We start from the raw sequence: 21,375 nt of genomic DNA, 5'->3' as shown, positions 1-21,375 counted from the left end.
TTACAAATTAATTAGTCACAACTCACAATACGCCTGTGAGATAGGCAAATATCCCTGTCAAGGCTGTTCCCCACTTACGCATTCCAAGGGTATGTCTACACAGCAGCGTTATTTCAGAATAACAAACGTTATTCCAAAATAACAAAGAGTTCATCTACACTACAATGTGGACCTGGAGGACTTCTTACTCTGCCTCCTGCAACCCTCATTTTATGAGGAGTATGGGAAGTTGAAGGAAGAGTGTTCTTCCTTTGACTTCCTGCTGTGTAGACAGTGCCTAAAGCCGAATTAAGCGATTGCGACTTAAGTTACGCAATTGACGTAGCTAAAGTTGTGTAGCTTAATTTGACGTTAGCTCTGCTGTATAGACGTACCCCGAGTGAAAAAGGTGGGGGTCCACAAGAGACTTTAAAAATACCCTGCCACTAAAGGTTTGTGTCGAAACTCCAAGGTCAGAGATTCCCTGGCCTTGGATTAGCATTGCTGCCACCATCTCATTGCAAAACCCTTTGAGAACCCAGGAAGGCACACTTGCGAATTTCTTCCTAGAGGGTACCTTCAAGCTCTTTTAACACTTCTTCTGTGTCAGTCCCCGCAATACACGAAGTTCAAATGGGATGCCGGAAAGAGTGAGACCACAACTCGGGGTTGTAAAAAGAAAAACTGATTTTATTTGAATGATGATTCTGACACCTAATGACTGAGAACTCAGTCACATACGCGGGCGCCAGACAATCATCAGAATAAAAAATAAGCAAATTACCAGACAATACAAAACAATTCCCTGAGGCTTTTCTAAATCACAATAATTCTCAATAACTGCCCAGGGGTTAGGAACAGTTGAATTAACACTGATATTGTTCATAAAGCTAACTATTTACACTATTTTATACAAAAGAACAGTTAAAACCTTAACAACAACTATTTGTAAACTAACACAATGACTCTTTAACCACTGTCACTTGACAGGCAATAAGGGCAACTGAAAAATCAATCAGGATAGGGATAATGGTGGGGGAGGGATGTTATACCAGTTCTGGAGACAGCAGGAACACAAGTACCAGCCACATGCTCATAAACTGTCTCCACTCGGGTCGACCAACTCAGAGTACGCTCAGTAAGACTTGAGAGCGGGGGGCGCATGGCGTCTGGGTGATCAGGCCAGGCGTTCACACGATGCGATGCCCCACTCAGGCGGGGTTCGGCTGCCTGTTTTATTGCCCGGTCACTTATCACCTCATTGGTTGATCTTTGCCGCAGTGGGTGGAGTAAGCAAGCCTGACCACGAGTCAGTCCATTGGCTGATCTTTACTGCAGTGGATGGAGCGAGCAGGGGAAGATAATTATTCTGTATGCCCTTATATGGAAAGCGGTCCACCTCACAGACATAGCCCCCTATACCAGCCCTTGGGGTGTAACAGGCTATGGCTCACCTGCGACGGGCAGCCATTTCTGTTGTTCTGTCTCGGACATTCTGGAGAGAGTTTAAAAACTGCAATTTCTCTTAGTAGTTTGGCCTTGCAGTCTTAGACACGTGCACACAGAACCTCCTGCCTTCTAGGACACAATAATCAGATCATGGTCTTTAATATCCTTCCCTCGAATTAACTGGTACTCCTCATTACATGAGGAGTACCAGTTAATTCAAGGCAAGGGTTTCCAATTGAAATACCATGTCTACAAGCTGCAAGTAAAATCGGGCGACCGGTATTTTAAAATGGCGACCGGCTGTGAATATGCTAATCAAGCGTGGGATATTTAAATCCTGTGCTTGATTTGCAACTTCGATATGCTTCATTTGCCTCCCTAGTTTGAACTAGGGGGCAAGTGTAGACATACCCTTACAATGTAAGTGGGTAGTTGCATGCGTTCAGCACAGAAAAGTCCAAAGAAAATAAAAAATAAAGAATCTAAGCTGATCACATCTGACTAAACATTGCCTGTTCCACTCACATCTCTGTTGTTTCAAGAGTGAGTCCTTCTCTAGGCATGGATGTTGCTGGATTCTCTATCCCTGCTCCCTGGCTTAATTCATGTCCTTCCAGGCTCTGCTCTGGTAACACAACAGGAACAGGAAGGTCACTGCTTCCGTTTCAAAAGCCTACACTCTGTTTCCATTGGCTCTCCTAGCCTCCTGCCAACTCACTTTCTGCTTCCCTAGCATTCCTGGGTTCTTTAGGAATCATTGTCTATGGCAAGACAGTTAGAGTTAAGTCTCAAGAGTTAACTGCTATGAAAATACTTTAGTTAACTGAATGGTTGGAATGTCCAGAAAAGGGTATTATCCCTCCCTACCCCACATCCATTCTTCACAATCCCTAATTTAAAAGGTGGAGAAACTGAGGCATAGAGGTGTTATGATTCACCCAAACTCACAGAGCAAGTTATTGTCAGATCAAGTTTAGAATTTAAGTATTCTGACTCCGATCCTTATGCTTAAAGCACTACACAGCACTTCCTCACCTATTAACCTTTTACACATTAGAACACACGAGAGTTTGGAAATCAAAAGAAGTATGCTACATGTGCAACAAAATGCATCTAATATGTATTATGTAATTACAGTAGTATCTTTAATATAGTTAGCTTATAGGTGAGATATGATCATATTAGTTCATGTGAACGTAACCCTTTCCATCTGTGTGTTTAGAGATATTTAATTTTAGACACGTATTATTATATGACTTGGTGTACAGTATAACATATTTAATATCTATTATCTACATTGAAAAACTTTGCCTTTGTGTGGTACAACACAATACATCCTTGTGTGTCACATATACATAAACATAGATTGCCCTGCCTGAAATGCTTGTAAGGCAGACCACCCACAAAGGTAACTTGTACAAAATATATGGCATTCTCTAAGCCAGAGTCTTTTCTGTTGCTGAGCTCTGAATGGTGAATGGATACCAGGGAGCTAGGCATGGTTCCCTGAATTTCAGGTCTAGTCTGCACTTGTCCCCTTTTACTGGTGGGATGGCAGCTGATGCAGCAGCCTTATGCTAGCACAGTCTTCTCTTCCATGGGATGCCCTGCTAGCCAGTTGTAGTCAGATTTCATTTGTGAACCTGGACCTCTATGTCCATAAAACACATAATGCTCTTTCCACCTGAGCTCATAGCCTTCTGCAGGACAAGACAAGTACACATCTATCAACTGAACAGAAGGTGCACCAGCATGCACTAGTGCCCTTTAGAGGGCTGGAGGATTAAATATTTAGGATCTAATGTGAAAGGTGCCTTTTAATTTTGCAGGTGCCATTTTGTATGTGAAATTGATTGCATGTGTGATTTTATTTATTTATATTTCTGCTGAAGTAGTGCTTGAGAATCTTATGCAAGGATCAGGGGCGCACTGACTATAAGACACTCTGCAAACAACTAACACAAACACTGTCCCTGCTCCAGACAGTTCACAATCAGCATTTTTGACAACACAAAACAGGAAAAGAATCAGATGATTGGGGGGCAGAAGGATAAAACAACACTAAGTTGTTAAGTGATAAGACTATTGAATTATATGATTTGTGGGCACAATCATTTTATTAGGTAGCCAAAATCTATCATTTGAACCCACAAATTGCCTATTCTGGGGAACTATATTATAGTACTAGAGGCAGAGTTGTGACCCTATAAAAATGTAGTCTCTGTCTCAATGCCGATGAAATTTCATTGCAAACAAAAAAATGAAGTGGACTCAATTTAAACAGAGGGCTCAGAAATGGGGCAAGACAAGCTAGAGCAAGAGCAAGAGAGAGAAAGATAAAGGCAGAATAAAAGCATAGTTGCATCGTCCTGAGATCAGATGCTGCTCCATATACTGAGGTTCCAAAGAATCCAACCATAGATCCATAAACCACACACACAGCAACGCAGACTGTGGAATTATGGTGGGTTTATATAATATGTTAGTTTCATGTTCATATAAAACATTTTTGGTGTAAGCTTTTCCTTGTGAATTCTTAGTGCTGTCTGTATTGTGTGAACAGATTGCCAGGCATCATATTCAGAAGAGCTTAATTTACCTCAACCAGAGAAGGGGGAAAAAATCACTTGCGTCCTATAAAAACAAACATCACATTTAGACATGTGAGTGCAAATGACTTCAATGCATCAGAGTTGTGCCGCACTGTCTGGATACTGTATGGAGAGTTTATGCTCTTGCCAGTGATGTGTAAAAGGGAAGTCAAATCCCCCGGAGCCATTGATTCCCCTATGAGGGGCACGTACAATATACATACATTGCTAATGCTTAGATATATTTGCTATTTGTATAGGAGTAAGACATGACAAAGGTCAAGGCCTGTCACAGGTAATAACTTATAATAAGGAGACGAGGGGAAGTGAAACCAGTCTTCTGTTAAGTAGAGATATGGATAGATTCCACATCCTTTAAACTTGTGACCGGCTCAAGCAGGAAAGGAAAAAGGGAAGTATGGCTTGCCCATTGTTCAGCAAGTAGGCACTGTATTTAACCTCATTTGGAAAATTAACCTGACCTATAGGAATGCTAAATGTCAAAGATGAAGTAACCTATCATGTTAAGGCACCTAAACCAGGAAAGATGTGAACCCTATAAAAACCCCTGCCTATGAGATGTTGGTCGTCGGCTATGATTTGAACATTGAGTTCCTTAGCCGTACCTTGGTTGCAACCAATAAACTTGAGTTGGACCCAGCCTGAAAGTGTGACTCTCTTCTTGGGGTAAATCAGACTAGCCTCCAAGGGGACGAAACCAGCAATTTATGCAACACCAGTTCTCTTATCTTGTGCCTGAGAACTGCAACAGCCTTACCTGCTCATATCAAATAAACACCCTCCTTCTCCTTCATAGGCCTCCTACATGCCCTCTTCTTCAAGCCGTCCCTTTTCCTCATCATCCAAACACCTGTTTTCTTTTGTCTTGTGCGCTCTTATCTGATTTACATTGTGAGCTTGTAGATAGGGCAGAGGGTCCTGTGGTTACACACTGGATAGGGACTCTGAAGATCTTGATCCAGTTCCAGCACTGTCATGGACTCCCAGTCTGAATTTGAGCAAGTCACATCATTTCTCGCTGCCTCGGTTTCCTATCTGTAGCATGGAATTACTAATGCTGCCTTTCTCTCAGACTTTGTGTCTCTCGTCTGTTCACATTAAAAGCTTCTCAGAACCAAGATTGTGCCTTATTGAGTAACTGTACAGCATGTAGCTGACTGAGTTCCCCAGTTTGGTTGAGGCCTCTTGGCTCTATATAATCCAAATAATAGAAGGGATCTCCTGAGCCTCTTCAGAGATAGCTGGATGGTAAGAGAAGTGATTCCTGTATATAGAAACATAGGACTAGATGTAACCTCAAAAGGTCATCCAGTCTGGTCCCTTGCACTCATGGCAGGATTAACTATTATCTAGACCAGGGGTCTCAAACTCAAATTACCGTAAGGCCAGTGCCAGTTCTCTAATCCTCCTAAAGTCATAACCCCTGCATTGTGGCCTGGACACTGCCTGGGGGGAGAGAAGGAGGATGTGGCTCTGTGCACTGCTGCTTCCCCACAGCCCACAAACCCCTGCCCACTGGGCTGGAGCTGCAACTGCAAGCACCAGGAAGCACCATTGTGTGCATCTCTGGCCTGCAGGCTCAATCCCCACAGCTCCCATTAGCCAGGAATTGTGGCCAATGAGAAATGTGGGGGGATGATGCCTGCAGGTGAATGCAGGCCAGGCAGTGTGCAGGACCCCCTGTCTTCCTCCTCCCTTCCCCAGGGCCTACACTACCAAAGGGGAGCTGCCCCTGTAAGTGCCCTGCACCCCAGCCCCCTGCACTAGGCCTCAGCCCCTTCATGTACCCCACCTCCAGCCCAGACCCCTCACTCCTAACACAGTCTCCTGCCCTAACCCCAACTCTCACCCAGATCCCACCCCTTCCCCCTTCCCTGAGCCCCCTCCCACACCTAAACTTGCACAGACTCTACGCTCCCATCCCAATCTCCTGCCCTGAGCCCCCTCTTGCATCCAAACTCCCTCCCAGACCCTGCACCCCCCCCTTGTCCCCTGTCCTGAGCCCCCTCCTGCACTCCAAGCCCTTTCTCCCCAGCTTGGAGCCCCCTTCTATGCCCCTAAAGCCTTATCCCCTGCCCCACCCCAGAGCTCGCACCCCCAGTCAAAGCCCTCACTCCCACCTCCTACACCCAACCCCCTGTCTCAACCCACTGCCCCTTCCCTCATTTTGTCCCCACTCTGAAGCCTATCAAGTCCTAATAAATCTAATAGTCCCAGGTCCCCAGAAGAATTAATCCAGTCCTGCCTGGGTAACACAGTTACTTAACCTCTGGTGTAGACAGTGTTAAGTCAATGGAAGAATTCTCCCATCAACATAGCTACTGCATCTCAGGGAAGTGCCATACCCATGCCACTGGGAGAAGCTCTTCTGTCAGCATAGGTGCATCTTCGCTCAAGCGCTAGAGCATCATAGCTGTGCTGCTTCAGCTAGACAAGCCCTATATGTTTTGACCATGCTAATTTTCTTAAATGACAGAGCTAATTCCAGCTATTCCATTGGGAAATTATCTCACAATTTAGTACATCTTATTAGAAAGTTTTCCATTATGTATTCAGTCTGAACTTTCCTTTTCTTCCTTTCCATACTTCACTAGAGTGTAATACTTGCTAAGCATACTGTTTAATGGATTGTTTTACTGGAAGTTTTAGAGGAAATATTAAGACTAAGAGCTGCTAGACATTATTCTCTCACACAATCATTAATACCATTAAGGAGATTCATAAAATGGCTCTTGTGAGATCTTACGCCAAGTTAATTTGTTTTCTTTATTTAATGAATTTTTATAGGAAAGATTTCATATCATAAGGACATTCATCAATTAATCTTGTTCAATTAAATAAATATTGTGCTGTGATTTTATTTGTACTGTTAGATTATTCCTCCAATATGTCATTTATCTTTATTGCATTTTCAAAATAGTTGAAAAATAGGAAAGAAAATGGCTTGCTGTTTAAATGATCACGATAAATGAACTTTGTACAACCGAGTATTAGTTTATGAGCCCTGGGGAAGAACATAGCCTTAATTGTGTCTTGTTAAAATTGGCTATTTAAATATTAAAGCCTTATAACTTGTTCTCCCTATATGATTAATCTCCTATTTTCTGATGAGCTGGCTCTTTTATGCTCTGATCATATAAATAGTTTATACAGCGGATCTCATTCTCCACTCTGTACATCCATGTGAATGAGGAAAAGCTCTATGGCAAGCAATAAAAATTTTACTGTCCTAAAACTGGTGTAAGTGAAAGGAGAATTGAGCTCCTCTGTATTTATTTTAAATAATCTTTTTGGGGAAGAGAGGAGAGAAAAATGTCAGAATATTGTTTTCTTTCCATTACAAGTCATCAAACCTGCACTTTCGCACCTATGTCTGATAAACGGACACAGCAGCTTTCAGAATACATATTTAGTGACATTTTCCCCTAGCTTTTTGAGGCATCTGTAATGAACACAGTTTATGCTTCACTTCAAGGAATCAGGGCAGCTGATGCAGATCATAATGGCAAAAACAGCAGCAACAACGGGGCCCTGGGTGTGCTAGACATGTCAAGCGGCTTAATGAATTGTGTTCATTTTTAATTGAGGCATTAAACATTAATAACAAATAATGATTTTTCTTCTTCCCTCCCAAAATGGGAAAAATGGGAAAAGGCCATTAAAACAAAGGGATAGAGGAACCCTAAGGGATGATCATACATAGTACTGGTATAAATATCATGGAGTGTTGTGGCATATTTATTAGAGCATAAGTTTTTGTGGGCAGCAGCTCACTTTGTTTTATCACAGTTGGAAGTGGGCCACATCCATCCTGATTGAATTAGCCTCATTCACACTGATGTAACACTCCCATCACTGTATGCATGCATAAATCCTTGCCCTCTAAATCGTTCACTTCATGCATCTGATGAAGGGTGTTAGTCTTTTGGGTGCTAAGGGCTCCTTGTTGTTTTTGCTAAATATTATCTTGTGTGAAATAAATATCATGGTGGGAGAAAATTTTTTTAAAGTATTCCAAAGTATAATGGGATGGAACCGAGCATACAGGTAATTACAGACTGAGTGTCCTCAGCAAAGAATAGTGATAGAAATGTAGCCGTGTTAGTCTGGGGTAGTTGAAGCAAAATGCAGGACAATGTAGCACTTTAAAGACTAACAAGATGGTTTATTAGATGATGAGCTTTCGTGGGCCAGACCCACTTCCTCAGATCAAATAGTGGAAGAAAGTAGTCACAACCATATATACCAAAGGATACAATTAAAAAAATGAACAAATATGAAAAGGACAAATCACATTGCAGAACAGAAGGCGGATGCGGGGGGGGGAGGGGGGGGGGGGAAGGGGGAGGAAGGAAGGTAAGTGTCTGTGAATTGCTGATATTAAAGGTAGGGAGAGTGGGATGTTTGTGAGTTAATGGTATTACAGGTGATAATTGGGGAAACTGTCTTGGTAATGGGTGAGAAAGTTCAAATTCTTGTTAAGTCCTTGTTGGCAAGTGTCGAATTTTAACATGAAGGACTGTCCTTCATGTTAAAATTCGACACTTGCCAACAAGGACTTAACAAGAATTTGAACTTTCTCACCCATTACCAAGACAGTTTCCCCAATTATCACCTGTAATACCATTAACTCACAAACATCCCACTCTCCCTACCTTTAATATCAGCAATTCACAGACACTTACCTTCCTTCCTCCCCCTTTCCCCCCCCTCCCCCCCGCATCCCCCTTCTGTTCTGCAATGTGATTTGTCCTTTTCATATTTGTTCATTTTTTTAATTGTATCCTTTGGTATATATGGTTGTGACTACTTTCTTCCACTATTTGATCTGAGGAAGTGGGTCTGGCCCACGAAAGCTCATCATCTAATAAACCATCTTGTTAGTCTTTAAAGTGCTACATTGTCCTGCATTTTGCGTCAGCAAAGAAGACTGTGAAGATACATCTACATTGCACAGTTATTTCGGAATCAGCTATTCCGGAATAGTTATTCTGAAATAGCTTATTTTGAAATAGCACGTCTACACTGCAGGGAAACCTCAAAATTAATCCAAGGTAGGCTTCCCTAAAGTAGACATGCTATCTCAATTTAGAGCCCCAGGAGGAATAACTTAGAATGGCCCTGGTGAGGGGCTATTTCAAAACAGCAGAAGTGGAGCATCTACGCAGCCCCTATTCTGAAATAACTATTTCGGAATAGACATTATTCTTCATAGAATGAGGTTTACAGAAGTCAGAATAAACCATTCGTTATTTCGAAATTATTTCAAAATTGCTGAATTTCTGTGTAGATGCTCACATAGTTATTCTGAAATAACTTTGCTGTGTAGACACACCCTTGAGAATGAAAACAGCGGTGGGGAAACCCCCATCTGTTGTGATATTTAGAACTAGCTGGGACAAAGCACAAGTCTATCAGAGGCTAATGTGAAAAATGACCAATAAGGTCTACTCTTTTCTATCCCCAGTTTTTACATTTCTGTGAGCCAGTTTACAAGTACAAGCGCAAGATCAGGCTAGTAGTCCCTCTTGTCAAGTTTCCTGTCCTCTTCACAACAATGCCAAGAAGCAGGTGCTTCAGAAGAAGGTGTAAAATCCATGTAATCATTAATCATGAATAAACTACCTGTAGGGGAAGTTTCTTCCTGATCACAATGAGTTGTTAATGGCTGTTTTATGTCCTGCATCGTGAGGGTTAGAATTAGATCGTATTTTGCAAATTAACCCTTTCATTTCTGTGCTAAAATAAAACCACAATGTCCCAAATGGTTAAGACTAAGCTTGGAAATACTAGATCTGTATTGGTAAAAGTTAATAAACATTGATTTCACTATTCACACAGAAAGCAAAGAAAAAATAAAAATGCAAAGTCAGAAAAATGCTGCTTGAGACCTTATTAGGGTTTGTTTTAAGGATATGTATTTGACCAGGTGATGTTGGTAATTGGTGTTTTAATGCCTATACAGCTTTAATTTTTGAATTCCCAGCATCTAATATCATTACATAATTATAGTCCGATTCCCCAGATTGTCTGACAACCCCATAATTGCCAATGATCTTGATGATTAAAACTGATAAAAATATTTTTAAATGCTTAAATATATACATCAATATTATCCCTTAAAATTATGGAAAAATAACAACTGAATTCTGTCAAGCCTTGTTCAGACTCAAACTATAGTTGCTGGCATAGGCATCAGACCACCTAGAACTAATTGCATTTCTTCTTTTTCATATAGGATCTAATACGAAGAGATATCCTGTACTACAAAGGTCGCATTGACATGGATAAATATGAAGTGGTGGATATAGAAGACGGGAGAGATGATGACTTCAACGTCAGCATGAAGAATGCCTTCAAACTTCATAACAAGGAGACTGAGGAAATACACTTATTCTTTGCCAAGAAGCTGGAGGAGAAATTGCGATGGCTCAGGGCTTTCAGAGAAGAAAGGAAGATGGTTCAAGAAGATGAAAAGATAGGTAAGGGATCAAAAATGAATGGGAGGGTGATTGTTGGTGGCTAATTCGGTTTCATGCCCTATGGGAGAAGACCATGTTACTGTGCTTTAGAATGATAACATCCCTGACTTATCTCTTGATTGCTATGAGGAGTTGCACACTCAGAAGCTCTTAGCTTCAAGCTTTAACAAAAGGAAATTCCACAAGTTGATACAGGAGAGAGAAATCTACAGTCCCCCAGCCACTAACAGGCATCAAAGCCTCATGGCTGCAGTAGTTTCTGCCCTAGCTGTGCACTGCCATTGCAGGGAGAAAGGCAGAGGGACTCACTGACCTACCAGCTCTATCACAAAGGGTGATTGTAACCAAGATCAACATCTAGCCTATTGTCTTTTGCTCATCTATAAAGCACTGTTGTCCCTTTATGGTACTGTATGAATCATACTAAAAGTAATCATGTTTATAATGTCGCTTTTTTAAAGCAGCCTCCTCCCAAGTGCTGTTACAATGAAAGCTTTAACTTTAAAAGTGTTGTTTTTCGTTAAAATGTCTCTCAATATGGGCAGTACCACCAGACAATCATTTGCCACCCCGGGGTTATTAGCTTCATAAATGGTGCATGAAAAAAAACATTCAGAAAAAGAGTGTGTGATTTTCTGAACTCTTTGCCATCTTCCCTTTTCCAGGCTTTGAAATTTCTGAAAATCAAAAGCGACAAGCAGCAATGACAGTAAGGAAAGTCAGTAAGCAAAAAGGTAACTGGCAACATTTGTCTCGTTAGGTGAAGCCAGGGTGGGGCGGGACTTTATGCTGGGCTGCAATCCAGATTCCCTTTGGTTTTTCACCAGTCTCTTTTTTTTATCCCGTTTGTGTGTTTCATATAGTTTGTTGATGTATCCATGGGCCAAATTCATTTCTGGTGTAACCCAGTTGACACCACTGGAATTACAGCAGAGGTGATTTTGATCTCATATGTCCAGTCTAGTAGCCAAAAGCAAACCTGTGGGCTGAAACCATAGGCAATATATAGACACATTTTACCTCAGACTGAAGCAAGAGCAAGTGATACATAGAGGCTTTACTAATTCTCTGAGTCTTCCACTGAAAAAAAAGGAAAGATGGCTAAAATCCTGGAGGTGTTGCAGTCCCACCGCTCTGCTTCTTTTGAAGTGGGAGGTTCATGGAACTTGCTTACGTCTTTCTGTGAGCTCCACATAAGCTTTCAAGGGAAGCATACTTGCATCAACACCAGCAAACATACCCTCCTAGTAAAGACAGTGTGTCTCAAATAGTCCTGTAAGATCATATTCATCCTCCTCCCAGGGAAGAGTACAGTCAACCAATCAGAGTCAGGGCAGATATTAAATTGATAAGCCACTGGCCAAAGTTAATAATCAGTTCTGATCATTCTTATAGCTGCAGGTTTTGTAGTGATAAATGTTGGAAAAAGTCAGAGAGGAGTCATAGAAACAATATTTCAAGACAGGGAGTCTTCTGAAAAAGTATGAGAGATCAGAAACATACCATTTAGTTATCAAACTATCGTGGCACATACAGGTTTCCAAATGGTTTAATATTGTGGAAGCAGCACAAGACTAATTGGATACCTTCAGTCTCTAGCTGACCTCTCCCAGTTCTATAGCTTTTACAGCTCTATGTTAGCATTTCCAAACAAACAATGTTCTAAACCATTAATAAGTTTCGAGCTCTCTTCCTTACCTGTTTGTTACATTCTGCCTGGTGATCCAGAAGTGCTTTGTTAGGCCCCAGGCCTGCCAACAGGTGTGGGGGGTGGGGGGAAGAGGAGGGCTAAGAGAGCAGTTACACCAGGGCCCAGTGATACAAAAGAGCATATAATTCTCAGCTGCTACTGCAGCAGCAGTGGTAGCCAGAACCCCGAGCCCTTTAGATCCCCACAGAAAGTGCTGTGCTGCACTTTTCATGCGGCTCTGAGAGCTGGAGGGGAGCACACCACAGTCTGGGCAGTGCTGAGGGCTGGTTGCCTGAGCCATATCCCGTCTTCCCAAGGCCCCTGCCCCTTCCCAGGGTGCAGAGCCAGCCCTCTCCCCAACCGGGACCTGGTCTAAGGTCCTGGCAAGGTCTGTCAGCCCCGCTGGTAGGCCCAGTGTGAACCCATTGGTCTGTGATGTTCCTGCACTATTGTTAATGATCTACTACCATCTACTAGCCCAGGAGTGGACAATAATTTTTAATGGGGAAGGCACTCCAAGATGGTGGCAACTGGTCAAGGGCCACACTTCTATGGAGAGGGTGCAGGGTCTGGGATGGAGGTTGGGTTTGGAAGGGAGCTTGGAGTAGGAGATTGAGGTGTAGGAGAAGTGAAGGGCCTGAGAAGGAGTTTGCGTTAAGGAGAGGGTTGTGATCTGGGGCCGGTGCTTGGGGTGCAGGATCCAGCAGGGGACATGAGAGATGATTCTGGTCCAGGGGAGGACTCCTAGGAAAGGGTGCAGGGTCTGACCTGGAGAAGGTAGGAAGAGGGGATATAGAGGGTTTGGGTAGTGGCCAGGGACAGGTAGTTGTGGGAAGGGAGGAAGTAGGGTGCCAGAGGCAGGCTCTGGCCAGGAGGCGCTTACCTAGGCAGCCTCCCAACCAGCAGCCCTGCATGAATCTGAGATAGGCTCCCTGGCTATGTCTACACTGCAGGCTTCTTGCGCAAGAACTTGCAGAGCGTCCACACTACAAGCCCGTTCTTGCGTAAGAAAGTTTACAGTAGATCATCAGAAGAGAGGGCTTTTTGCGCAAGAGTAATTCCTCTCCCCACAAGGAATAAGCCTTTTTGCACAAGAGCTCTTGCACAAAACCTAGTGTGGATGGGAAGAGGGGTTTCTTGCAGAAGAAACCCCTATGGCTAAAATGGCCAGCAAAGCTTTCTTGCACAAGAGAGCATCCACATTGCCATGGATGCTCTTGTGCAAAAGCAAATCTCTTGCACAAAAACACATGGCAGTGTGGACACACTCTTGCACAAGAACTTTTGCACAAGAACTCTTGCGCAAAAAGTTCTTGCGCAAGAAACCTGCAGTGTAGACATAGCCTCTGGCTGTCTGCTGAAGTCCCACACTGGTCAGCTGGCTGCTCCATATGGCTCTGCTCTGGGCATGGGGGTAGGAGCAGAGGGAAGGAGGCTTCACATGCTGTGCCTGTCCCCAGCAAAATTTCTCAGCTCTTCTTGGCTGGAAATTGGCCAATGAGAGCTGAGAAATTTTGCTGGGGGGTGGGGCAGTGCATGAAGCCTCTCCTTTCCTCCCCAGCATCCAGAGCAGAGAGCAGTCAGCCATTTAAAGCATGAGCTGCGCTGTACCTAAGGGTCCTGGTGAGGCGGCCATGGTCTGGATCTGGCAGCTTGACGGCCAAATTCAGCCCACGGGCCACATCATTTTCACCCTGCCCTAAACCCTAGGGGTGTCCTCTGAGTTCTCTAAAAACTCCTATCGCCACATTTTCAGAATGAGAAATATGCAAAAAACACACTTGGGTGCCAGGTGTATGCACCTCATCACTGGAACAGTGCACAAGAAATGCACATTAAAAAAATCAGTTTTGCATCTAATTAATCACTTGGATGGGCACAATTCTGAAAAATTTCCCCTTCACCATCTTTTTGCACACTGACTCCAGAGCATGCAAACAGTTCACTGAAATCATACTTGCTGGAAAATTGCAGAATCTGTGACTCAAATGGCAGCCACAGCAAATCAAGTTATAATTATTACTAAAGAAATTGTCAGCTGAAGTGTGCCTTAGAGTACATACGAATATTTCCAATTAAACTGCTGTATTTCCATCCTGACACACTCATATCCCTTAACTATATTTCAGTTTTACATAGCAATTGCTCTCTCTCTCTCTTTCTCAGTGAGAAAAAACAAAAGGGGAGGGGAGTTTTAATAGCCCAGTCTCTGTGCTATAAAAGTAATTAGCTCCCCCATTCCTAGAACATCAGTTAGCATCTCCCTTATCCAGAATGACCTTACGCTCTAGCATTGGGAAATCTTTTTATGATGTGAAGTCCTTGAGTCTGACAGAAACTCATTCTGACTTAAAGCATCAAGTGGAGCAAAGTCCAATTGTTTTACCTAAAAAATTAATTCTGAAATAATAACAAAATCCGTTACACAGCTTCATTAAATTAGCAGCTCTGCCTCTTCTGTATTGCCTTGTGCTTCAGTGATCATAGCCTACTCTCAAGTTAATTAAATTGAGTACTGATAAAGTAAATTTTGTAAAGCCAAACCCTTGCTAAATACTATCAAATCCAATTGATTTTATTACCCCATAGAGTGTGGTTTGATAGAATAATAGACTTGTAAAGTGAAAGGAATCTTAAGGGGTCATCTAGTCCAGTCCCCTGCACTCAAGGCAGGACTGTAGCTAAATCATCCCTGACAGGTGTTTGTTTAACCTTTTCTTAGAAACCCTCAAAGACAGAAATACCACAACCTCCCTAGGCAATTTGTTCCAGAGCTTAACTGCCCTAACAGCTAGGAAATTTTCCCTAATGTCCAGCCTAAACAGCCCTTGCTTCAATTTAAGCCCATTGCTTCTTGTCTCGTCCTCAGAGGTTAACAAGAACAATTTTTCTTCCTTGTGCCAACCTTTTATGTACGTGAAAACTGGTATCATGTCCCCTTTCAGTCTTATCTTCTCCAGACTAAACAAACCCAGTTTTTCAATCTTCCCTCATAGGTTATGTTTTCTAGATCTTTAATATTTTTATTGTTTCTCTGTGAATTTTCTCCCATTTGTCCACATCTTCCATGAAATACTCCAGTTCAGGCTTCATCAGCTCAGAGTAAAAACATTACTTCTCATGTCTTGCATATACCCCAGACTAATGTTTGCTTTTTTTGGCAATAGTATTATGCTATTGCTTCATTTTTAACTTGTGATCTACTATAATCCTCAGATCCCTTTCCACAGCATTCCTTCCTAGGCAGTTATTTCCCATTTTGTATGTATGCAATTTTGTCCTTATTGAATATCATCCTATTTATTTCAGACCATTTTGTCCAACTTGTCCAGATCATTTTGAATGTTAATCCTATTCTCCAAAGCACTTGCCAACTCTCCCATCTAGGTGTGATCCACAATCTTTATTAGCATACTCTCAGTGCCATTAGCACTGAAGATCTTGAAAAGAACTGGACCCAGAACTGTCCCTACAAAACTTGAAATGCCCTTCCAGCTTACTTGTGAATCACTGATAACTAGTTTTCCAATCAGTTATGCACCCACCTGATAGTAGCTTCATCTAGGTTGTATTTCCTCAGTTTGCTTATGAGAAGGCCATGCGAGGCCAAAGCCTTAGTAAAGTCAAGATATACCACAGCTACCACTTCACTCAGTCCCTCATCCACAAGATTTGTTACTTTGTCAGAGACAGCTGTTCTGTTGGTTTGACATGGTTTGTTCTTATCACTTTATTATCCTCCATGTGTTTGCAAGTTGCTTTTGCACAATACCCAAAGACTAGCTCTCGCATAAACAATCCTATTGATCAGTGGGAGTACTTAGGAAGCACTACTCAGCATGAGGAAGGGTAGCAGAACTGGGTTCCTAGTTATTTCAGTTTCAGGGTGCTTTTGTTGATTTTTCTTGTAATCATTTCATACGTATTTGAAATGTATCCCAATGAGGCTTTCTCCTAAGGCATTAATAAATACTTGGAGACTGTGTGTTAGGGTATGTCTACACTACCCCGCTAGTTCGAACTAGCGGGGTAATGTAGGCATACCGCAATTGCAAATGAAGCCCGGGATTTGAATTTCCCCGGCTTCATTTGCATAAGCGGGGCACCGCCATTTTTAAATCCCCGCTCGTTCGAACCCCGTGCCGCGCAGCTACACGCGGCACGAACTAGGTAGTTCGAACTAGGCTTCCTAGTTCGAACTACCGTTACTCCTCGTGGAATGAGGAATAATGGTAGTTCGAACTAGGAAGCCTAGTTCGAACTACCTAGTTCGTGCCGCGTGTAGCCGCGCGGCACGGGGTTCGAACGAGCGGGGATTTAAAAATGGCGGCACCCCGCTTATGCAAATGAAGCCCGGGAAATTCAAATCCCGGGCTTCATTTGCAATTGCGGTATGCCTACATTACCCTCCTATTTCGAAATAGGAGGGTAGTGTAGACATACCCTTAGTAACTAGTTGTAGTGCTAAGAGAATGGTAACCAGTTCTCATGCTCCAGAATGACTGCAGCCAGAGATCAGGATTACTGCCTTTTCTATGTACATATTGCAGAGCTAGACATATACATGGCGAATAGGTTTGGCTTGCCTCTGATGAATCAATAGGGCCTCAAAGTACTTAACCATGTACTTAACTTTAAGCATATAAATAAGCCAATCAATATCAGTGGGGCTACCTATATGATCAAAATAAGCACTTGCTTAAGTACTTTGCCTGATCAGTCTTTGTGGCCATTTCAGGACTTGGTGGGCCAACAAGCTTATCTGATGTATTAAGACATCTGTAGCCATGTTTTAGGTAGGTGAATGTCTTTTCTAGCCTTATTTTTACCCTCTATCAGTGGGAAACAGTGATCATTTCCCTATGACAGAATGCTGAAGAAAGAGTAGAAGCAATGTTAAGGAGATGAAATGGAGAGTGTAATCAAGTCTGCTGGAGATGACATAGAAAATTTTCAGATGAACTAACAGCTGCTTTTTTCATTAACTGCTATACCGCACTTCCCTGTAGTATTATTCTGGCGTTAGCCAGGATATTTATTAAGAGGAGACATTTAAAGGACCACTAGCTGCAATACATAAGAGAGAGAACATGTGGAAGATGAGACTGAGAAGGAAGAAATCTCAAACTGTCAGATAAACTTGATGAAACTTTAATTAGATGATTAAGAGACAGCATGAACCTCTGCATTTTGGGTTGTTTGTTTTGTTTTGTTTTGTTTTGTTTTGTTTTGTTTTTTGAATCAGCATCCTAAATGATTATCCTATTTGAAACCAACTTGCTATTAACACATATATGCCCACACACATATTCACCTACAGACATATACAGTACAAACATGCACGGCCAAAATTCCTTAAGAATTGGTTTGACATTGAGCAAGTAAGTTAAGGTCAGATTTCAGCAACATACAGGGATTTGCATTACTTCTTAAAGTGGAGGCAATGTAGTAATATTGGAGCATGTGCCTTAAAACAGCATTAAACCAATTCTCCACCTTCTTTAAGTCCACTAGACATAAAGTGGATGGGTGTGGTTGGCATGTGCTGCTTCCCAGCAGACAAAGTCGTGGGATATTTTTTACAGACAGTGATTCAGTTTCTTCTTCCAGTAATAGCCATCCTGCTCCATGCAACTTAATTGGATATAACTGAAAGTAGAATTTTTTCCTGGTACTGTATGTCCTAGAATAATTAAAATGGGAGATAGGAATGTCTCATTTGGCTTGATTTTTAAAAAGAGCTTGTCACAGTTACCAGGCTGGCTGCACTGCTGTCCCTTCTCGGGGACGTTGAGTGCAACCCCAACATGTGTTACCTCATGGGCCTCTGCCTCCCCCAGGGTGGAACTCTGTAGTTCACAGTTCTGACTAGCACCTGGGTTTATACTCCCCTAGATACAGACCATCCAATGGAGACCAGATTCTGCAGAGGTTTCTCTTTGGGGGCTTCTGACAGCATACATTTGCAGGGAAACTGTCACCAAAGCAAGACATGATTTACTTTTCCCAAAAGGTACACAGCACATAGAGAGATAGATTTAAAAGAACAAAGACTTGCACACGTATTGCCTTACCTAAAAGTAACCTTGCCATCCATAGCTTGGGAGGGTCTGGCTTATTACCCACCTCTGAATTGTGAGAAAAAGCTTGTGCTTCATGAAGCCTGGTCCCTCTCCATGAGTATCTCAGACTTCTCACTGTTACATCCTGGCCAGTTTCTCTGTCTACTTCCCCTCCCATTCTGCCAGACTTAGGTTCCCTTAACAAGCCTATTAGGTCATGTAGTGCATCCCTTCGTGCCAGTGCAGGATTGCTCAGTTCTGTACTTTCCACTGATTTGTCCATTCCAGTTTTAAGTGATTCTAACAACAGGGTCTTCAAAACTCACTTAGTGTATCTAACCGTTGGAATTGTTTACCACCCTGGTAATGATTCCTCTCCCTCTTCAGTGTTTGCAGCCTTCAAAAACTGATAGGAACTTATCTAATCCCTTGCTTAGGCTTTTTCTATACCCATATGTGGTAGCATGTAACCTGTTCACTTTTCATTCACATATTGCTTTTTGGCATACATTGCTAGCTGCTTTCAAGATCTCCAACCAACATTTTCAGAAGGGACTAATGATTCTGGGTGCCTGAGTTTTTGGCTGTCCACCTGGGGGCTGCTTGAAGAGGTGGGATTTTCAAAGGCTCAATGTTCAGCACATTGTAAGGTATCTCAGGTTGGCCACTCAGTAATTGAGGCTCTTCAAATCATTAGTCATGAATATTAGCTTTTCTTGGACATAAAAACATAGAATTCATCATGCCACATAAGACCAATAGTCTGTCTAGTTAAGTAACTTCTCTCTATCAGTGATCTTAAACTAATGATTTGTAAGAGGAATGATATCCCCCCCAGTTTTTGTGATTTATCTAACGATGCAAGCTTATCATAGAATCATAGAATACTAGGACTGGAAGGGAGCTCGAGAGGTCATTGAGTCCAGTCCCCTGCCCTCATGGCAGGACCAAATACTGTCTAGATCATCCCTGATAGACATTTATCTAACCTGCTCTTAAATATCTCCGGAGATGGAGATTCTACAACCTCCCTGGGTAATTTATTCCAGTGTTTGACTACCCTGACAGTTAGGAACTTTTTCCTAATGTCCAACTTAAACCTCCCTTGCTGCAGTTTAAGCCCATTGCTTCTTGCTCTATCCTCAGAGGCCAAGATGAACAAGTTTTCTCCCTCCTCCTTATGATACCCTTTTAGATACCTGAAAACGGTTATCATGTCTCCCCTCAATCTTCTCTTTTCTAAACTAAAGCTTGTGCTTCATGAAGCCTGGTCACTCTCCCTGAGTATGTGGAATGGGATCTCTTTTCTGAATCCCAGGAGTGATTTTGGCTCCAGAATGCGATCTCTTCCTAGCTGCCAAATCTTTCTGCTACCCTCATTTGCACTGGACCTCATGCCCAGCTAATCTTGACTCACAAAAATACTGACCCAGATCCCTCCCAAGGGTCATACCTACCTAATTTCTTCTGACATCTCAAACCTCTGCAGCTCAGTTGTCAAACATTCCCAGTTTCCATGTGGAAATCAGATGGCATTTTAAGGGTTAACCGGCCCACTCGTTAAACTCTTTTTTAAAAAAGGAGGGGGGAGTGACACTTCTATTTTCAGATATAATCAAGGCCATTTCCCTTTGCTTACAATGCTTTCCACACTACAGATGAAAGAATGACATTACTGGATGGAAATCAGGTTGTCTATACTACTTCCCCACAAATACATAAAAACCATGGTGCAAATCCCATTGCTCATAATTCACATGGATCATAAACTGAATCTTCCAAAGCCCCTAAGTGCCCATTATACAATGACCCTATGGAACTAGCCATGGCATTTTTCAGGGTTATCAATTTGAAAGTATCAGTGCTGATTAGGATTTTCATAATACAGGTGGAATTGGTTCTTCATCGGAAGAATTACTAATCCAGATATAATCAGTGGCCCTGATCTGAGGTATATTTAGGATTTCCAAAGCTAAGCAGGGACAGAGTAGATAGGAAACCTCCAAGGAATACCCAAGTGTAAAAGGAAATTCCATGGGTAATGAAGTAGGGTTATTCTTACTCTAGCTTCTGAGTCATTTCTGAGCCAACTCTCTCACAGAGTGCTGCGAGTGCCATCTGTGGGGTGAGATGTGGAGCTGACCTTTGATCTTCATTAAAGGCCCCAAGGGACTACCTGAAAAGTGACAGTGTTACCCACAATTTACCTGGACTCCCAGAGGACTGATTCTAACCACCTCCATTCTCCCTGTAGTTTCAGTTGGATATGGTATTTTTTCTTCATATCTAGTTCTAAGCTATTATGTAGATTTGCTGTGTGCACCCCACAAGTGGCTGTATTTCAGGGAAATGATGGGCAAAGTGATCTTTTCAGGTCAATAAAACGGACAGTGCAAGGAGTATTTCCTCATCTCATGATTCATACTTTGGCACTGTTTCCTGTTGAAGGGACATACATCACGCATAAGGCAACTGAACTTGTTATGATGTTGAGTGCCTCCTAGAAGTTGTGAATTCCCTCTACTGCCATTGAGACTCAGAAAAATTGAGGGTTTTGTCCCATAGCACGCTCTCTATTCTCCAGTGTATGGCACTAAACTTAACCTCCACTGATCTATAAAGCATTTATATTTTATCACCCATCTCTTAGATATAGGCAAGGTGTTTAGATGTCTATGTAGAGGGAATGGACATGAAATAGTTTCTGATCAAGGCATGAACAAAATCTTAAAAGGGTCTCAGGATCAAACAAGCAGAGAAAAAAAATCTTATATTTGGCTTCATTCTTCTAATTCTTTCCATGCCAGGGAATTCCTTCTGTGAGCACAAGTGCAAAAGGCATTTTGAAACTCAGTTAGGAGTAAAATAGAGATAGCTTTAAATCCTTTCAGTGCTTTTGGTTTCAAGAGCTGATGATCTTTTTTCAGATGAGAAACTTAAATGTTTCTAATTGGCATTATGTAGCACTAAAATTCTGCTCAATTGCAGCTGACAATACATCATCTCTCTTTGTATCATTTGTCCTGACAAATGATGAACTGCAAAGCTACCTTAAGGCCAGCATACCTTCAATCCCAGCTCTCCTGAACAACCTAACTATG

At 42.2% G+C, this 21,375-nt stretch overlaps 1 protein-coding gene across 8 annotated transcripts in view; it reads left to right on the top strand.

The window, feature by feature from the left end:
- ARHGEF9 (Cdc42 guanine nucleotide exchange factor 9) overlaps positions 1-21,375 on the top strand; it is a 399,027-nt gene that overhangs the window by 373,763 nt on the left and 3,889 nt on the right. For all 8 annotated transcript variants that reach the window (XM_075940846.2, XM_075940845.2, XM_075940847.2 and 5 more), the window contains 2 exons: positions 10,279-10,522; positions 11,188-11,256. In XM_075940846.2, the coding sequence (XP_075796961.2) occupies positions 10,279-10,522; positions 11,188-11,256 (313 nt within the window). The remainder of the gene's footprint in view (positions 1-10,278; positions 10,523-11,187; positions 11,257-21,375) is intronic.

This window comes from Pelodiscus sinensis, chromosome 13 (assembly GCF_052426305.1).
Source record: "Pelodiscus sinensis isolate ZL-2025 chromosome 13, ASM5242630v1, whole genome shotgun sequence".
In the NCBI taxonomy this organism is placed as follows: Eukaryota; Metazoa; Chordata; order Testudines; family Trionychidae; genus Pelodiscus; species Pelodiscus sinensis.
Note: the sequence above shows the minus strand (reverse complement) of the source record. Positions and strands in the feature narration are given on the sequence as shown.